Source organism: Xiphias gladius, chromosome 13 (genome assembly GCF_016859285.1).
Source record: "Xiphias gladius isolate SHS-SW01 ecotype Sanya breed wild chromosome 13, ASM1685928v1, whole genome shotgun sequence".
NCBI lineage: Eukaryota > Metazoa > Chordata > Actinopteri > Istiophoriformes > Xiphiidae > Xiphias > Xiphias gladius.
In genome coordinates, this window is record NC_053412.1 from 13,214,848 (window position 1) to 13,231,376 (window position 16,529).

General features: G+C 39.0%; 1 protein-coding gene across 1 annotated transcript in view; it reads left to right on the top strand.

The window, feature by feature from the left end:
• The window catches only part of dmd (dystrophin), a 334,110-nt gene that overhangs the window by 148,223 nt on the left and 169,358 nt on the right, over positions 1 to 16,529 (top strand). Inside the window, exons 11-16 of the mRNA XM_040141867.1 lie at positions 2,911 to 3,006; positions 3,306 to 3,404; positions 5,272 to 5,453; positions 6,698 to 6,848; positions 11,892 to 12,011; positions 15,557 to 15,658. Coding sequence (XP_039997801.1) covers positions 2,911 to 3,006; positions 3,306 to 3,404; positions 5,272 to 5,453; positions 6,698 to 6,848; positions 11,892 to 12,011; positions 15,557 to 15,658 — 750 coding nt within the window. The remainder of the gene's footprint in view (positions 1 to 2,910; positions 3,007 to 3,305; positions 3,405 to 5,271; positions 5,454 to 6,697; positions 6,849 to 11,891; positions 12,012 to 15,556; positions 15,659 to 16,529) is intronic.

Genomic DNA, 16,529 nt, shown 5'->3' on the forward strand with positions numbered 1-16,529 from the left:
AACTGTGCTGAAGAAAAATAATATTCTAAGACTGAATATGAAGATAAAGGACTTGCTGTGTTGGACATTTTTTGCATTGTGCCTGTCAATGTCAAATTTAATTCAAGTTTTGAAATGTATTTTGCTATTGATATTCTTTTTAACGATTCATGAGACAGAAGTGATACTATTGATGCTCATGGGGTTGTTTTTTTTTTTTTTTTAAATCATTTGTGATACTCTTAGCAATTTTTTTTAGCCAATGTAGGTAAGCAACATTTTGAATCAACATTTGGCAAACATCTTACTAGGTTTATTTTCTTTCCTGATGCGTTAGGCGAGAAGATTGATACCATTCTCATGTTGTTACGTGTGAATCAACAACAGGAGTCCATTAGTTTAGCTTATTATAATGTCTAGAAGTAGGAGAGAATGGCTGACGTGATTCACTCCAATGTTCAAAAATGCACCTACCAGCACCTTCAAAGCTCACTAATGAACACATTTGCTTAATCCCTATTCAAACAGAAGTGTATAAACCGAAATGGTGTTTAAAGAGAGTTGCGTGCTCCAACAGTTTCTCTCTGTCAGACTCTCAGGGGACCACTAAGACATAAGAACTTTGCTATCAATGGACACGTGACTGAGGACAGGTTCACATCATATCGTTCAGGCTGTATTTACGAGCAGCCAGGAGAAAACGGTTCACGTCAGTCTCCTAGTTGTACTTCTGAGTCTGATGAGAAGAACTACAGAAGTGTCACAAACCTGTTGCAAATAATGACAAATCCCTCATCACAGGCAGTTACTATATATCTAAATAAAATCCAATATTACACTAGTATCATCAGTCCCACTAATCTAAAAGGAGCTATACACTGTTTGTTTGCATCTGATTTCAGTTGTTAACAAACTGTTCCAGATACTTAACACAGCAAAAGTGGCTGATTTAGGGAACAGGAAGTTTTCCTGTTCTTCCTATTCCGACTTTGTGTGAGTGCAGCAATACCGTAGCTAGCACCGCAGCTAGCAAGCTAACCTTCTAGCATGTTTATGCCAGCTGACCACTGCTAGTTGTCCAAGCTCTTATTACATTGTTATCTTACAGAGCACACTGGGTTTCGGTTTCCCAGTGTTGTTTTTATTTTAATTTTTTTAATGTTCCAATGAATACATTTCTGTAGGAAGTGGTTATTGAAAATGACCTTTATTGTCTTTTCTAACAATACTTTTGAACGTTGCCCTTTTTGTTATCTGATAGGATATTTTTCCGTTTTCACTGCTAGTCATCAAGAAATAGTTTTAGCACGTAACTGCCCATAAAAACCCATCCTGTAATTTTTACACATTTGCCTGTGTATGTAGTTAACAAAAAAATGAAATGTGTTCATTAATGAGCTTTAGAGATGCTGCTAGGCTTATTTTTGAACTTTTGAACACAGCCAGGTAAGCTATTTTCCTGTTTCCATTCTTTATGCTTTAAGCTAAGCTAATCGTCTGTCGGCTCTAGCTTCATATTTAGTGCACAGACATGAGTGTGGTATCGATCTTTTCCACTAACTCTCAACAAAAAAGCAAAGAGATGTATTTTCCAAATTGTCAAGCTATTCCTTTAAGTCAAAGTAGCTCTGCACTATTGCTAATCAAAACTAAAAGTTGCTCAGTACATTATCGCCTTACAAGCACAAAAGGACTCGCAAGTTTGTCTCTCTTATCTGTAACTATTACAATACGACAGCACCTACAGCACATTGAAACACAAAACCATAGCTACCCATCTTGTACTTTTTTTTTTTTTTTGATATTTGCTCTCTATTCCAAAAGATGACATTTCAGAATGTTCAGACGCTTTTTCAAAGCTGTCACCCTGCGCTCCGTGACTAAATGCGGCCCATAATTTGCTCTGACTCGTGTGGCATGTATTCAGAGACTGTCAAATATTTAATGTACCAGCAGGGTGCTCGACTTAGCCTGGCTGGCAGCTAAAAAGCATCACAATAAGAATAGATAATTTGTAAGATAAGCCTTATTCAAGCACTCCCACTGCTCTTTGAATGGCAGGATGTAGAGCAGAACGTAGCACACAAACCCCTGTCTCATTGCAACTAGGTTTTCTTTCAAAAATGGGTGGAACTGAGTTGACATTTTACAGTGCATTGTCTTCAGTTTGCCTCAGTCAAACATACATGTATTTGGATATAGACAACCAAGTGCATAGGTCAAGGTCAAATTTGATAGATTTTTTTTTTCAATAAGAAATAAACATGTTTTAAACTGTTTAATATGTGGTATTTATTTTATATTTGAATTCATTACAAGCTGTAAACTCCGCCACTACATATTTCTGAGTCACTCCCATCAGAAAAGCTGAACAAATTTGTACTACAAAACTGGCATAAAAAGAGAGTGGCACTGAATGAGGTTGGACAGTCATCAGCACCGTGGATGGGCCTTGTGTATCTTTTCAGGGCCTTATTACCAGAGAGAATAGAGTGAGAGGAGCAGCGCAGAGCGGAGATAAAAAGAGAGAAGTTGTTAGTGTCCAGATCAGCAGCGGGCACACAAAGAGAGATATGGAGGGAGAGAGGGAGAGAGGGAGAGAGAGAAAGAGAGAGAGAGAGAGAGAGACCCAAAGAGAATGAGGACAAGTTGTTAAGGTTGGACAAAGGCCAAAACTGCTTGTCAGCACTGGTAATGGCTAACACTAACAGACCTCTCCTCATTTCTCTCTATCTTCTCTGTCTTCCCCCTTTCTTTCATGCTGCCTTTTTTTTTTGCTCATCTCCTTCTTTCCTTCCTTCCCTTCCTTCAATTTCTTAACTCTGTTTTCTAACCCCGATTCCACCCATGCCTCTGTTTCTCCCCATATCACTCTCCCCTAACACGCTCCATCTCCGCCCATTATCTCCCATCCATTCCTTCCCTCTCTAGTTCCTGAGTCCCGGCCAGGAAGAGCTGCAGCGGGGCCTCAGTCCTCTACCTCCAGGCTCCACCAGCCTGGAGAGCTACCAGGCTGCACTGGAGGAGGTAAGGTGGTGATACAGAAATGTGTCATATCTTATATTTAATGTATTTTTGAGGATTTTTCTGTTAAAGAATTAGTCTGGTGGTATCTGTATTTTTTTTTATTGTCAACGAGTCTGTGCCACAGGGCTCTGTTGTTGTATGAAAACTATTAAAAACACATCAGTGAGCCACACTTTAGTAGTGGGTGCCATGCTCAATCAGAAATTATCGAGAGACGGACCAACAGTATAAGAAAAACCTAGAATATTGTCAGCCTTATCCTCTCAGTGTGTTATGTTATGTCAACTCTGAATTTGAAGGTGCTGACATGGCTGCTGTCGGCTGAAGATGGGCTCCAGGCCCAACCTCCCATCTCCAACCATGTGGAGGAGGTGAAGGAGCAGTTCCACACACATGAGGTAAGAGCTGGAGCAAAGAAGTTGTGATAATAACAAGGTGACTGCAATTAGTTAAACCATCCGAAATTAGTTTAATTTCATATTTCACAGCATCTTATTTCTTCTAGTTGGTAGACTCTACACAAATGTCCAAGACTGTCAATGTAATATAAAAAAACATGACATAAAATGTTCATTTGAGACAAACGCTCCTCCCTTGTGAGCAGAACATTTTTTTTATGTTAAGTCCACAAGTTTATATTTTTTACCTCATACTGCTAAAATTTATGAAGTCAGTAACCTGAATTAAGCTCAGTGAATGTTAGATTATAGGTGTGCTAAGAAACTTTGGTCATCAAATTTATTTACAGGGGTAGTACAACTTCTATTTCTTTGTTTGTGCAACTTAAAATTTTTGAGTAGAAAATAAAGTCAAAAACAGCTTATATTGTTAAGCTAAATGGACACAGAAATGGTGCACTCAGCATACATGTTAGTGGGTGTGTGACTTCACAAATGGTTGTAAAAATACCTACTCAGTTTCATTATGTTTCCATGATAAAGTTTAGCATCTCTTGTACAGCAAAATTAAAATTTTCTGTTGACCTTGTTACAACAACAAGAGTTGCAATGCTATCCTGAACACAAAAATGATTTGCTTTTTTGACATACAACCACCAGATTTTCTTAGTTTTGACCAGCTTGTTATTTTCTTACATAGCCTGTAAAAGTTTTTTTTTTTTTTTTGAGTAAAAAAAAAAGGTCAAAATGTGGTCAAGCTCAAATTATACATTCCATAGTACATATTAAGTATAGTAATTTTTAAAATTCATACTTTACTGTTTCATTTCAAATGAATGTTTGCCAACTTCTTTTTCATTAACATGGTCACTTTACATATTAAAGGGCCACGCCACTGACTTTATATGTGAAGTTCAGTTTACTCGTCATGAGGGGTACTGCTTAGCCTGTGACAAAAGATGTATTGTGTTTTCTGTGCTTCTGGATGAGCTACTAAACTGCTGGAGTAGCTCTTAAAATCTCATTGAAACAAAAAAAAAGAATGTATCTTTGGTGTTTAGTGTCAGTGGAGCAGTTCTACACAAATGAGAATAGAGTCAGAGTTGTGAGGTGGTGGTGATATCAGGGGGGCGATATTACATTATAGTTTCAGAATATTGTTAATTTAATATTCTTTTCCTCAACTTAGTTTGATTCAAAAACACGCTAGCAGGGAAGCACATGAATAATACTACAGCGAGATGTTAATTATATGACATTATATAATGAGATGTTAATAATTTCAAAATCAGACTTTCATGCAGTGAGCCTTCCTCCACTGCACTGAAGGCCTGGCTTGAAAAGTCTGCAGTAATGTGTGAGAATGGGCCCATCACTGAAAAACAATCTCTGCTCTGTATTGGTGGAAGGTGAACAAATGTGTCAAAAAAGGTCCATAATTGTAAACATTTTAATTGCTTTATAATCTATTTTGGCTTGATGTTTGGATTATTAAATTGTTGCTGCTACAGTGCTGAGCAGCTGTTTAAAGCTAACTGAAAGTGTTCATTAAACTCCGATGGATGTGCACTTAAATGAACACTGGCTTATTAACGACTTTTAGCCTCTCAAAATTGAATTAACCCTGTCCGTTTTGCCATGTGAGACCTTAAAAGGATCATATAAGAGTTAAGTTCTCAGAGGAAATAGATAAAGCACCAAGGTGAGAGGTAGAAATATCTTTTGAGAGCAGCTAGTGAATGGAAAAGGGTCATTCAGTGGGAGTAATGATGCGAGGCACTCCACTTCATTTGGAGGGTAAATTAGGCAAAATGAGTGGAATCATTTTGAAAATATTTGTGAAAGGTTTACGTCTGTCTCTCACCAGGGGTACATGGTTGAGCTGACTACCCATCAGGGCAGCGTGGGGCGAGTCCTCCGGGCTGGTGCCGCCTTGCTGGGGGAGGGGAACCTGAGTGAGGAGGAGGACTCAGAGGTCAGGGAGCAGATGAACCTCCTGAACTCCCGGTGGGAGCACCTGAGAGTGGCTAGCATGGAGAGACAGAGCAGGTACAAGTACACTCTTTTCTTTCACAGACACAAAGAACAAAGACAGAAAAATAAAAGTGTGGCATAAACGCCTGATTTTTAAGATTCCAAATGAATTAGGTCATCTTTGTATCAAATTTATGTCGATTTGTAAAAAGACGCAAAGCAAATATTTATTAATCTCAAGGCGTTATTATGCCAAATTTGGATTGAACCATTAACAGCCAATGATGGAAAGCAGTGGTTGGCTGCAATTGGGCTGCGGAGTGACGGAGCCTGAAAAACAGAGTTTTTCTGAATCTGGGTAAACGTCTGAAGTATAATGATGGGGTAGCCTACTGGTATGTCCAGGCAAGTGTAAGTGCTGGAATCAAAATGTCAAGTAATGAGACTTTACTACACACATTAGCCTCCACAGAGACCCTGGCTGGACGTGATTGTTCGACTATAAAATACATCCACTAGGACAAGCAGTGAATGTTTACAACCTAATTATAAAATTGGAAGTTAGGTAAAGCCATGCTGCAAATTAGCATTGCTCTCTGAAGGAGAGTTTCCTACCAATTAGAATGGGAAATAATAGGGTCCAGGGTCTTAGAGAAAGATTTGGAAATACAACAAGCAGGAGACATGGAAAAAGATACAGGAACTTAGTGAGTAATGTCATTTTGAAAGAATGTGTTTGCCAAACGAAAGATGTACACACTCAATCAGGCACACAATTATTTAAATCATATCGAGTGCTAATTTTTATAGAGTAGCACAGGCCAAGAGGATTTCATCTGAGTTTTTCTATCTTAATTTAGGCCTATGAAAAAGGTTTAATCTCTTTTTACACACTGAATGAAGAGCCCAACAGCAGCCAACATTTGTGGACACAAAGAACAGTGGCCTCTCTAATTATAGTGAATCAAATGATAACTGACTCTGAGCCAACTTTAATTAACCGTTCAGCTATCTTCTTTGATAATCTTATTGATTCAAGCACAAGGCTGTGCAGACATGGCCTAGACTACCAAATACCACTTAGACATGACAGCAAGGGTCTTTTGTAATGGAGTGGTGAATATAAGAACAGGATAAGTGGCTTTGACCATTTCTACCAATTAAATCAGAAGTAATCACTACTTGTGGCATGAGAGTGTTTAACCATACCTTCATCTGCCCTTCTGAACTGTCCTTGGGAAAGGCTCTGTTTATGATAAAAGCTAACCTGCGGTATCAACATGTTATTAACGGCTTCCTGAAATTTCTCTCACTCCCAGACTCCACGAGGTCCTGATGGACCTACAGCACCAGCAGTTGCAGCAGCTAACAGATTGGTTGGACGTGACAGAGGCACGGATTAAGAGGATGGGGGATCAACCACTGGGTCCCGACCTGGAGGATGTCAAGCACCAAGTGGAAGAGCACAAGGTGGGCAGCTGCTGTCCTGTTTTTCAAACATGGCTGAACTAATCTAGGCTAACATGTTGTTATCAAGCTAAAATGATCCTGTCATATTTGTATTTTCAAACGGAATGCTTTCACCTATAATGTTACAAGAGAAAAGGGTTTTATGATGAATACCTGTGTGTTTAGCAAACGTAACGTTGACTAGGGTAATGTTGGCAGGGGTAGTTGGAGTGTGAACTTCCCCAAATCCAGTAATAGCACCCAGGACTGGCTTTCACATAGCGTTTTGAGCAGGCCTTTTGTTTAATGTAACCTGTAACCCGACAAACTAATGTAGTTACTGTATTTAAAAATGCTGCTTGGCCTTGGAAGCAACATGAGGTTAGAAGTGACAGTAGTAAACTAGCTGGCCAGGCATGCTATTGTTTGCAGGTTACAGCACTTTCGAGCAGAAAAACAAAGAGTTAAATCCATTTTTTACTCTTAGACTCTTGTGTTTTTGAATTTTTTTAAAGACTAGAAAAGACACCACCCTCAGTACATGAACCATACCTAGTTACGGTCGTTAAGCTATGGTTAGACGGACACTGTCTGGGGGAGAGGTTTAGTGATCGGTTAATTCTCATCCAGCTAATGTGGTTCTTCAAATATACTGTAGTTTGAGGGTTTATTTGATAATGTAGGATGAAGTTAACTTGGGTAACTATTTTTTTGAAACAATGAGCTAGAAGTGAGTATGTATAATTACATCGACAGGAAAGTTGATACTACTGCTTCTGTTTATTGACCTCATGTACAGTATTCTATATGTTGTCATGCAGATAGAAGGAGCAGCGTGTTGACATATGATTGATGTTGTGTGACAGTGGGTACAGATGCAGAACAGCAGCACCGAGACTCTGTGTGTGTCTACACAGGAGGCGTTCAGGTCAGACGTGCATAAAACACGACTGAAACGCTCTCTTTATAGACATTTTGTTATGCAGGTCAACCAGAGCTCTAAGTCCTGCTGTTGCTTGACTGTACTGAAGTATTTTGTTCATGCGGGAGATGAAGAGAGACTGTCTAAATCATTTCCAAAGCCTCCTGCCACAAACGATCAACACGGACATCTCTCCAAAGATATGAGCGAAATAAAGGTTTTATAGAAATAAAGTGCACTATAAAAAATATTATGGGACCCTGACCCCTTGGGCCTGTGGATCTGTGCCCAGTAGCCCTATTCAATAATTCATCCAGGCGACCATTTCATAGTTTGAAAAGATATCAAAATAAAGTAAGGACAGAATGTGGTCTGGACTGATGCACATTCACTTTTTTTCTCATGTGTTCACACATGAGTATCAAGACAAAAAATTTAGGCTTTGCTGATGTTCAGGAACTAGGAATTTATTTGTTTTGACTTCCCTGCTGCCAACATTTCTAAGATAACAGTTTTCTAAAGCTCAAATCAATAAATTAGGTAGCTAATTGAGTAATTATTTATGATTTGAAGATAGGTACTGTAGAAGAATAGAAAATGAAGGTACAATAGATACAGAAGAGCCTCTTCTCACATCACCTCTTTTGAATGCTTACACTTCAACTGACGCTTACAACCCAGTCGGGTTTCACCGTTGAAAAGAAAATCAGAATAAAAAAAAAGAAAAAAAGCATTCTTCAGCTCAAGTACCACAACTTCCACTTTCATAGAATATTTACCCCAACTGCTTTAAGTTCTTACAGTTAAGCTGACACTTCCATTTACAGCTTCCTTCAGTTTATACACATGAAATGGTGTTCATTTCTCTCAGGGCTTCCACCTCAACTGACCCCTCCAGCTCAAGTTAATACTTGACAAATGACATTGCAGCTCCTGTCAGTGCTTGAAGTTCAACCAAATCTTCAGTGCTTTTTAACACTCTGACACAATGTGTGTCGACTTCACCGAGAAATAACATTTAAATTAACACTTCAACATCAAGTCAGTGCTTGTCTAAGATAATGTACCTTTATCTATTATTCCATTCCAGTTTGACGACATTGATGCTGCATTTCATAACATTTAAGTAGCAACATGTTAACTTCTATAAAGTTCTAATAAAAATTAAATTTCAACATGTACTAATCCGTAACAATTTGGTAACTCCATTTGCTGTCAAAAGCTCCAGAGTAGCTACTGAATGGACTTTGTGGTGAGATTGTTTTGAAAACTGCTGTTTCCTAGGTCAAGAATAAGTTTTCAGTCTCAACATATATACAATTGACCGCAGTGTGTTCAGCAGTGTGAGGCTTTGGTCTGCACCAATGTTTACCCCATCTGTTTATTGGGAGGTTTTACACGTATCTGATAACTAAAAAGCAACAAATTAGCCGACTGCTTACAAATTCTTGTCAAACCCATGCTCGATTTCAAGGTTTCACTTTCTTCACACAGTAGGAGGCTCTGTCAGGACTCAACACAACAAGCCTTCAGCGGCTCTGGCTGTGGCAGAACAACAATTAGCCAACCTCACCACATAGAAGCTACCATAATTAAATTCACTGGTAAAGACTTGAACAGTACACTGGGTTCAGTTTAGGAGTGTTGACTAGAGGTATATTTATGTTTGTGTTTTGGCTTTTCTGTCATTTGAAAGGGGAGAAAGGGAAAATGGGCACAGACTGGCTATATTACCACCAATCATACTGCTGTACAATTTTACTTCAAGAGGTGGGACCCACACCAAACACAACAGTCACTTAGAAATCATAGTTTTACCACAGAAACAAAGACTGTAGACTCAGGTACAATTTCTGTTATGTGTGTGTGTCCTAATTTTTTCTTTTGCTTTTTGAAACAGTTCCCCTGCTGCACACCAGAATCTCATTTTTGTCAGGGGTTGCAACCAGTGAATAAATCATTTGAGAAAGTGGAAGCTTTCAGAATAGCTTTGAAAACTGAATCCTATAACTAGCATTTGGGGGGGTTTGAACAATATAACCAAATATTACACTCTGTCGGTCTTTCACATCTCTTGTGGTTAGCGATTTGGTAGTTTTAGTCGGAGGTACTTGTTTTGCTATTCATGTATACCGATTGAAAAATGGAAACTAGTAGGAACAGCATTTCATTGAAAAACAGCTGGTTGTGTTTTTGGTGACCATTTGGACAAACATGGGTGTCTTCTTTTATTTCTGTGTTTCAAATTATATTTATTTTGCCTACAAGAAATGAAAATGAGAGGGGATATTTAATTCAGTTTTGTCCATGTGTTGCTCGCCGTACACACAACAGTGTATCCACACAACCCTCCCTTCTCTGAGCAGTCATCTTGTAATTTGGTATATAAACAGTATATCATATTGATCTTGAGCTATTTCAGTTTTAAAAACTTAAGAAATGATCGATTGATCAATTGACAACAACTAATTTTTGTCATGTCATTCCAAAAATCTGCAGGTTTCTGCATCTCAAATGTGAGAGTTTGCTGCGGCTGGACTGTTTGTGAGAAAATACAAGCAATCTTAAAAGTGAAATATGTAGTTTTGCTGTTTCTACCTAGCCAATGTTAGCATTAACAGCTGTTTACTTACCAGTCTATAAGAAATGTTATGAGTTCAGCATCAAACTGCATTCCTTTACTCACCAAGAGCTGCCTCCAGTGGTGGAAAGCAACAACAATGTTAAGTCTTGTTTTGTTTCTATTTCTATCACTTCTTTTCTTCTGGTGAAGTTAGCATGCTAACCAGCTAGCCCGAGTCCGACCGGTCTCGTAATACCACTTTGCAATAGTGAGTCACTGTAGCGTCCAGTCCGCCCTCAGTCCAACATGAGAGGATGAGGCGTTGCACTGCCCAGAGGACGTATTCTAACCTCTTGTATTGTAAATGCAACAATGGCTGAAGCTGTGGTGACAATCACCACAACCCACTCCTGGCAAGAAACCACATTCTGGGGCAGAAAAAAACTTAGATACAGTACTTACATATACCACCTTTCAGCACCTTTACCTTAAGACATCACCGTTGACTTTTAATAAAAATAAAACTTTAAAATGGGCAATTTTCACTATTTTCTGTCAATTTATAGATTAAACAATCAATCTATTAACAGAAAAATGAATCCACATGTTAATGGATATGAAAACTAAAAAAAAAACCTTTGTGATGCAAATTTATGTAATTGCTGCTGAATATTTGCAATTGAAACATTTGAAATAGTTGAAATACTGAAAGTAGATGAGGTTAAAGTTACGGTTGAAATACCATTACTGCAAGTTGAAATGGCAGTTTAAATTAAATTCTGAAAGATGTGAGACATCAGAGTGGAAGCACTGAATGAAGCTGAAGTGTCAGTTTAAGTGAGTGCTGAATGAAGTTGAAGTGTCAGGTGAAATGAACGTGCTGAAAGAAGTTGAGGGACTGAAAGGATTGGAATGTCAAGTGTAAGTGATAAATTGAGCTGAAATGGTCAGATGATGTGGAAGTCCTGATAAAATTTGTGTCAGTTCAAGTGTATAAACTGAAAGACAATATCAGTAGAAGTGTCAGCTGAAGTGTAAGCACTTTGAGTAAATTGTGTTTGGACAGTGGAAATTGAGAATATCTGAGACCTGAAAGGGTTTGGACTGTAAGTTAAGTGTAAAACATGTAAAAAAAAAAATAAAATAAAAAACTAAGCCATATCTTCTAAAATGTGAGAGAGGATTGAGGCACCAAATAACCAGACAACAAATGACATGTCAAGGCAACTAGCATGTCAATTTAACTGGCATGCTACCAGCATTTTAAGCTACCTAGCATGCTACCTGAAGCACAGCTGTCCTAAATATGAATATTTTGAAGTGTGAATTAAGTTTTTAGAAGAAAATATAAGGAAGTTGGAGCCTATCAAAAGTGTCTAGAAGAAGAAAAGTTATAAATAAGTTCAAAGGTGTGCATCACTGAAGCAACCACACTAATAATTATAGTTGCAATGTCTCGCTTGTATTGCTTCCAGCCACATTCTGTCATTCACTCACCCTCATTTCAACTAGTTGGTGTGTGTATTTTTGTTGTGCTATATTTATGTGCGTTTTTTCCACATGTGTGTTTGTGGTGCAGCTTCTGCAGGAGGACCTGGAGCTGGAGCAGGTGAGGGTGAACTCTCTAACCCACATGGTGGTGGTAGTGGATGAGAGCAGTGGAGACAGCGCCACCGCCGCCTTGGAAAGCAGACTTCAGGTAAAAAGCACACACATCGTCACACACACCAAAATCTGTGTTAAACATGCTGACACTGCAAACAATTTGCTGGAAAAAGAGAGGGGACGGGAAAATTTCGAAGAAAGACAAATACCTTGTGGGCTAATTTTGAGTTTCTCTCTCTCTCTCTATCTCTTTTTTCTCCACTCACTTATTCTCTCACTCACTCACTTGCTCTCTCAGTGGGAAAGGGCTCAGCAGATTTGCGGCATGGTCTCTCAGGGAAAATAGACTGAGCGGGACATAGTGTTGTCTTTGGTGTTGTGCAGTAATTAGACCTTGGCAGTGAGATGTGCTTGTGCTGTATGTGTGTGTGTGTGTGTGTGTGTGTGCGTCTCGCAGCATTCTGCTGATTTTGTTTACGCTATAAGTTATCATCACACAGACGCCAGCCAGGAGTCAGACTTTGCTGCCTGTTTGTGAGGTTAATTCTCCATGCTTGTCTTAGCCTCTGATGTATGGGCCTTAGCTCCCCTTGTTAACTCCCATACACTGCAAAGAATCAAACTGAAATCTATTTGAACAGCAGCTGCTGATTTTCACAACTTTTTCTAATGCACCAGCCTTAATTGCAGCATGCTGCCCCGTGTTGATGCACCATCACACTATTATTGGCTTTGTCCAACATTCAGTTATTGGAAGGTGTCTCTCTCTGAAATTGATTGGGTGAGGATAAACAAGTAAACCAGTATCTGTAACACTTCCTGACAAACTACAAGGCTGCTATTCTGTAACCGAGCCCTGACCTCTGACCATGCTGTGGAAAGAGAAACGATCCTAAATGTTCTTGGATCAATAAAGAATTGTTGCGTTAAGGATTCAGTTTCGTGAAGTAGAGCTGGTTGTGAAAGTTGCAGGAAGGTTTTCCATGTTTTTGCAGATCTCTTCAAAGAAAGATCTGAGGGTGCTTTCATCTGTCACCTGTTTGTTTCGGTTATAACAAACTCTGGCGCGTTTGCCTGGTTACTACGGTTCATTTGGGCTGGTGTGAAAGCTGTCAGTCGCTTTCGGTCTGCTTCCAAGAGGACTCCGGTGTGGTTTGTCTGTGATGCGAAAGCAGACCGATCACAGCATTTTCTGACAGTAGGCTTTTGTGAGCTAAACTACTATTAAACTTATCTGCTGATTGTGAACTGTTCAGGAAGCCATCTTATAATCACTCTGTATAAGCCATGTATGTAAATCATCTGGTAACCACGGTAACATGTATGCACATCAGCGTGTGATTGTGGGGATTTCCACCGATCAATCAGACAGTCAACAGCAGTTAAAACAATCAGTGTGGTGAGCTTGTATCCTACTCCATGTATTTTGGCAGACATCACCAAAATTTCCAATTAATGAGTCACTTAAATAAAGTTGTGATCAATCAAATAACTACAAAAACTAACTGACACATAGAAACTCTTATTCTAGCAGATGAGTATTGTTCTGTTTGGCTGTGTGGTCTGCTGTTTGCACGATATTTAATGGAAGCTTGGAGGCTACAGGGTACATAGAAAAGGGTCAATAGAGGCTTAAATGCAAATTTTAGCCCCAGCGCCCCCTAACAAGTTAATCCAGCCAGTGATAAGGAGAAATAGAGCCTCTTTTAACAGTGATCTCAAACTACAGCCTCAATTACAGATGTAGGTTGTTCTGAAGCATGCAGACTGGGCTGCATATGCTACGTTTTGAAACAGTGATGGAGAGCTGACTCAGTAAGGTGATCCGGATCCGTGGAGAAAAGGGGAAGTCATGGGGATTTCACCTTTGGGAAGTTCAGTGTATTCTCTTCAGGGAACATGCAAGTGAACACGCCAAGGTAGATTTGGGCAAAGCTGGCGATATACACGAAGAGGAAATTAAGAACTTTGGATAATTGGAATGCGACTAAAACTCTTCCTTGGGGAGAAGAGGTTTGAGGAGCTGAGGATAAAGGTAAGCTCCTCTATACTAAAAGCTGAATAGCTGAAAATGAGAATCTCTCTTTCTAGAATTTAGTCAGAAAGTCCTTCCAAAAAAAAAAAAAATTTGCACAAATAGATTAATGAAACAATACTGCTGCGAGTATCTTGAATTATTCACCATGTCATATTAAGCAGTTACAATACAGAACACACATTGGTTGTGCCGCATGCAAAGTATAATCACATCTAATATCTGTAGAAACCTAATGCAAATTCTTGTTTGACTTTCTTTTCAACAACTGGAGGTTTAACTGGCCTTTCTTCCTGCAGTGCAGTTCATTACTAATTGCAAGAGAGATAAATACTGTAGATGAGAGGGTACATTGTGTGCCAGAATGTAAAAATGTAAAAAGAAGGTGCCTCCCTGGTTTCTCTACACCGCCGAACTGTCATTTGATTAATTACAGGCTATTCATCTTAAGATTAACCTGCCGAGCCTCTCTCCCCACATCTGTCTTTACTCGCTCACTTTTTTGCATCTCATTGTCTTTTCATTTCCTCTCCTCCCTCACTGCCCCCCCCCCGTAACTGTGATGACTTTGTTCTGTGGACATACTGTGGGTTTTGTCTTTACCAGTTAAATGGGCCGGCAGAGTGTCTCTCCCATTTTACCCAGCAAACAGCTAGCTGCCAATATAATGGAGTCAGGAAAAAAAAACTTTTACAACTCATAGCCTCTGTGTCTGTGTGTGTCTGTCAGTGCTCCCCCGTGCTGTATTGCATATACTGTGTTCATGTCTTTAGGCTGGACCAAATAAAATGACTGCCGAATACCAAACCATACCAAATACGTCCAAATAACAGGGTAGTAGTAGTATGGAAGAAAAAAAGGGCCAGAAGGATTTGAATCTTATAGTCATCTGAATATCTAATTGTAAAACTCATTTATCACTGAACACCTAATGTTAAAAATAAAATGCCACTGTTGGTAGAGCATTAAAATATTACAATACTTAGACAGGCTTTGGCATTCAAACCATGATTTATTAACCTAAACCTAAACCTAAAATATAAACGGAATATAATTTTCAAATAGTCAGTTCTTTAAAATAGAAAAGATCAAAGAGCATTTACATTTACAGAAACTCAAAAATAATGGGAAAAACTAAAACTCAAAATGTTCTCCTGGATAATAATGAATTATAAGTGATATAAAATACAGTTATTTATAATTTATTTGATTATCTAAAGGTCTGAAGGTCATCATGGCTTATATTCTATTTGTATAATCAATGGCTTCTATTCAGTTGGATAGGGTATAGACATATTTTGCTCTCGTCATCTCTGAATTTCATGCCCTTCCACATTCACGATCAGCTCTGTCCCTCTGGGGGAGAGAGCATGAGAATCAAACTGCATTTTTGGCAGGTAAAAAAATTGAACTGGCAAGTGAAAATGTGAATCCATTAGCCTTTGAGGCAACGTGATGAAATCTTTCAATCCCTCGGGGGAAATAATTCAAAAAGAATTTTTGTGCTAATGTAGCCATTAATATATGATTTTTTTTTGTGTGTGTGTGTGTGTGTGTGTGTGTGTGTGTGTGTGTGTGTGTGGTGTGTGTGTGTGCACGCGCAGGTGCTTGGTGATCGCTGGGCAGCCATTTGTAGATGGACAGAAGAACGCTGGATTCTGCTTCAGGAGATTTTACTGAAATGGCAGCACTTCACTAATGAACAGGTATGAGCAGATGTGTGTGTGTGTGTGTGTGTGTGTGTGTGTGTGTGTGTGTGTGTGTGTGTGTGTGTGTGTGTGTGTGTGTGTGTGTGTGTTTGTGGAGCTGAGGCCGGCTCGCAGCAGTACGTTGCTGCATGTATAATGAGATTGGATCATCCGGATCATGTCGACTCCCACATTCTTCAGGCTTTAAGAGAACTTTTAAACAGACTTCATATTATGTCATCAATCTTAGATCAGCTGAATTATGTACATGTATATCCACTGTACATCACACAACTAAATATGTCACTTCATTAGATATAACGAGAATAAAATCTTTTTTCACTTGTATAACAAGATTTAGGGTCAACAGTTGGGCTCTGTGAGGTTGTAATGAAAACTCTAACAAAACAACTAAACAAGAACTGTTAGATAGATGTGTCAGAGCACAGAGAGCATGACACTTTTAAAGGATGTGCACAAGTATTATCTGGTTGATTTGTGTCAGGATGGTGTAAGCAGAATTGTCAACATGTAAAGTCACATGTGATATTTCAACGTCTCACACGTAGTGTTGGGTGTGGTAATATTGGTCAATCAATCAGTCCACCACTTTGTTCCAAACTGAAATATCTTATCAAATATCGGATGGATTGCCGTGAAATTTGGTTCAAACATCCACGTCCCCTAACACCATCATCAGATCAAAATTGAATTTCTCCACTACTTTGGTGTATGAGCGAAACTTGCAGAACAATTCCCATCGGCTTCAACTGCACTTTGTATTTAGAAATAATTAGCAAGGGCAAAATCTTAAGTCAGACACTGGACACACACACATTCACATACATATAAAATGAGGTCGTGTCTGTACCAGCTCCCAAATGCTCAC